Raw genomic sequence first — 3966 nt, forward strand, 5'->3', positions numbered from 1 at the left:
AGATAATTATTTGACATTCAGTTAGTGTCTGAACCATGTCTATTTCCTGCTAATTAGCATCCCAGTGGAGGTTAAAGGGACAAACAGCAGGTTTGTCCAGGATAAAGTCTGTTGCACTTGTTGCTCTGTGTGAGACATTGGAAGCACACAGGTACACAACTCTGTGAGCGAAGACATGATTCCAATGAAGGGTTTCTTAGTCTTAGCACACATTATTGGACTTTGTGAATCGGTCTGCACAGTCTGTACAACACTGCCCTCATCTGGTCATGTTAGGAGGCCATACACTTACCATTCACCTCGGATATGTTTCCCCAGCAGACGGATGGAATACAATGTTAGGAAAATTCACACGGTATTGAAATGAAAATCACAAGTTATTTTAATTTTTGAATGGATTGTTCACGTATTCAGTGTGGTTTGCAAAAACATGTTAAAGATCTCTGTATCAAAAAAAGAAGAAATATTTTGTGTCATTACTACTTGGAAACAACATTTGAGAAATACTTTACAATTAAAACAGGTCAGCATTACTGTTGATGTACAATAAAGTCAATCAAATCTACACAGTTGATCTATACAATTGCAGCCAACTATGGACTTGCATATATAAAGTACCATAAAACAGCCAGGAAAATAAAAATATGTACATTTTCCTGCTTGAATAATTCAATTATAAACATATAGGCTCAAGACTTTTCCATTTTCTACACACCCAGTTAAGGAACATAAGGTGCCTTATAAGAAAATAATCTAGTGATAATGTGCTCCATGAGAATCATTTAAATGATCGACAAAATACAGTAAAATGCACACTTTCTGTTTCAGTTTGGAATCGGCGCTCTGGGGGTCTACACGCAGAGCGCAAACTGTTGATTCAAATAGAGCTACAACTGAGTTTTAAATAAGAAACACACTCCTGTACGCTGGAAGTCTTTCACATTATGTCTGAACCTTAAGTGTGAGATCATGTGAGGAGTAAGGCTTGGGTAGTACCGAACATATAAACAGTGTTTAAACAGTCCAGATTAGTTTGGTGGTACCATCGACAGTGTTATAGAACCTCTTTATGTGCACAGTCTTCCTGTTCTGGAAGAGGAAGAGAGAGAATATAATGTGAAGGCAGGTAAAGGCATGGTGAGAGTGTGATAACCCTCCAACGGTTATCCTTTCAGTTCATTCTAATGCTCTCTGACCCCCCAGCAGAGGGAGGGAGGGCGGGCTTCCTCGCCCCTTTTTAGTGTTGGCACCGGGTGCCTCCAACGTGGACGCACCGAAAAACTCCTCCTGTCCTGAACTCCAGTCTGAGAACTGGAGAACCACCTGAGGTTGAACTGGTCCGCGGCCTCTTTCGCTTCGGTTCCAGTTATGGGCGTCTTCAGCTGAAGCAGGTTAGCAGGCAGTCAGTAGTAAAATAAAAACAGACCAAATGGGCCACACGTTCAGTTCAAAGCAGGGGAAGAGGGGCTTGCACCTCCTCACTGCTCCCAGTCCCAAAAGTGCTTTATTGGTCAGCGTGGACAGCTAAGGCCGATGGAACCTAGTGGAAAGAGAGGGAGACGGTCAAAAGGTTTTTCTGAGCCTTCATCATTCAAACGTCTTCAGAGTGAATAAACTGAAAATCTTTGAAAGAGAAAACAGAAGTCATAAAGTATTGATGACACTGCTGAATAAACTCGGAGAATAGCTGAGGTGAATTATTGATGGGACGTTGTATATGAGCCTGACCGGGTATAGATCCTGCTTTCTTCGTGAACCTCCATCTCGGAACTCTTGAATTCGTTGAGCTCTTTGCGGATGGCAGCCTGACAGGAGACATAAAAGAAACAGCACTTTAGGCCAAGATGGTTTCATCCATTTATAGTGAGGCACAAAAGAAGAAAGGAAATGTGTGATCAAAGCTAGATTATTTCGGACTCCAAAAAACACCTGTTTTTACTTTTAGTGTAAATTAAACATACAGAAAACGATGTAACTTCCAACATGCATATCATTTCTGTCCCTACATATTTTCTGAGCTTCACTGGACCAGGTAATTCACTTGGTAAAGCCATTAAGTAGTATCTGTATTGCATTCCTGGGATTTCTCCTCGATACCGAATCTGCTTGGAATGCAAATCCTCTCAGAGTCGACCAGTACTCTTGCTAAGATGCTCTAAGCCTCAAGCACCCTGCTGGTATAAAGAGAGGTGTTGAATGTGTGTGTGTGTGTGTGTGTAGGTGAGGATGTGAGTCTCACCTTGTCAGCAGGAGTGAGCTTCGTCCACGGTTTGTCTGCTCGCCGGTCGTAGTCGTGGGCGTGGGTGGACTCGACGTACTCGTGGAAGCGCAGGATCTTTCTCGCCTGGAGTTCGGCCACTGTGGGTCTTTGCGACAGCTGATGGCAGAACGGACAGCAGCACGTTCAATAAATGAGGTCTGTCTCAGTACCAGTACCAGTATAACTAATAATAACTGCTGTATGATAGAGTGTCTTGCTTGCATCCTGACCTTTCTCGTGAGCCTCCGTTTGATCTCGCATCTCTCTAATCGGCGATCCGCTTCATTCTTGGCTGCAGGGAGAAAAGACATTCCATGAGAGAGGGGAAACACTGCAGCCAGTCAGGTGGATTTCACCAGAGCTGCCGTCGGCACGCTGCGGTAACGGGAGTCTTTAATCACCGCCTCGCTCTCCGCACAAGGCGCTGCATTGTTTTAGCGCGGGCACGGTGCGTCGTCTTGGCCGTGTCATTTGGGGACAAGCGAGACGTAGTGCGGTGGTATGAATCCTGGATCAAAACGTGTTGACAGATTCTGAGAAGTATTATGTTAATACTCGCTGCTGGGATCCAACTTGGCATCGCAGTGATGGCGCACTGATGTTTCACCTGATTTTCACTGCGCTCGGTCTCCTGGTACAATCTGCTCATAATGCTCATGTGGTCATGTAGTTTTAACAGTTCGCCACAAGGGGGGTTCATTTTGTACAGCTGGAGCCAGAACCTGTGTAGATTCAGTCTAGAAATAAGAAGGTTCTGAATGTGTGATGGTTATTCTAGGTAATTAAAACTGAATTGTGTAAAAAAAAAAAAAAAAAATGTTCGTTTCCCATGTGAAACCAATAATCAATGTTGAGTAACGAGTTAAGTAGTTATTTTAACACATGATTTCTTTCTCTTTTCTGCCATTTTTATATTTCCCACAACTGTCAGAGGAAATGGAAATACAAATTACTCTGTGTAAAACCAGTCACGTTATGGTCGCTTGTATACTAATTAAATAGACTTAACATGTTTTCACCCAGGAACACAGCCTCACAGACGAGTGAAAGTCTGCTTTTTCAGTATCTTTACCTTTAGAAATATGATACGAATATGTATTTCCCATTTCTTTATAATGGAAATATCAGCTATGTATATTTAACATGTATACTCAATCTCCAGAGTTGAGGTTGGTGTGGTTCAGTGGTACTTTTGGATGCTGTGTTTTATTGCTGTTATGTTTCCATGCGTGATGACAGATATGGAGTTAATGATTGAATGAGCATGAAGCCCCTAGTTTGACCTCTTTCGCTCGCTCAAACACACACAACCAAATTGTCAACGTTAATTTAACACAAGTGTTAAAAATCAGCAATATGCCAGCGTTTCTGTTAGTTCACACCCATTAGAGTTGATTTGACATCCTTTGCTGGTTTGGAACCGCTGCCTCATACCCTCATCGGTTCTGTAAGTGTACAAACAACCCTCCAAACGGCACTTGAAATAATTGTCACGAAAAATCAACACTTACTAAGAGTAGAAAATGTGCTGAACACAGGCCGTCTTACACATACTTGAACTGCACGTTGCAAATCATTATCAGCCGATTATGAGCTGTTGAAATTATTCAGTAATATATCCCACTTGCACATTGTTCAAAGAAACTTAAATCATAGGCAGCAATTCTCTCAGCCCTATTAAATTATGCTGTTCAGTAAAAAGATAT

General features: G+C 42.2%; 1 protein-coding gene across 1 annotated transcript in view; it reads right to left on the reverse strand.

Annotated features, from left to right (window-relative positions):
- Positions 1-358: 358 nt before the first annotated feature.
- Positions 359-3966, reverse strand: part of phactr4a (phosphatase and actin regulator 4a) — a gene marked incomplete in the record, with an annotated part of 18229 nt that continues 14621 nt past the window's right edge. The window contains 4 exon segments of the mRNA XM_035681977.1: positions 359-1540; positions 1729-1805; positions 2240-2377; positions 2491-2552. Of these exon segments, the coding sequence (XP_035537870.1) occupies positions 1525-1540; positions 1729-1805; positions 2240-2377; positions 2491-2552 (293 nt within the window).

The sequence above is a fragment of the Morone saxatilis genome, unplaced genomic scaffold (assembly GCF_004916995.1).
Source record: "Morone saxatilis isolate NCDOM2014 unplaced genomic scaffold, NCSU_SB_2.0 Contig9, whole genome shotgun sequence".
NCBI classification, from domain to species: Eukaryota; Metazoa; Chordata; class Actinopteri; family Moronidae; genus Morone; species Morone saxatilis.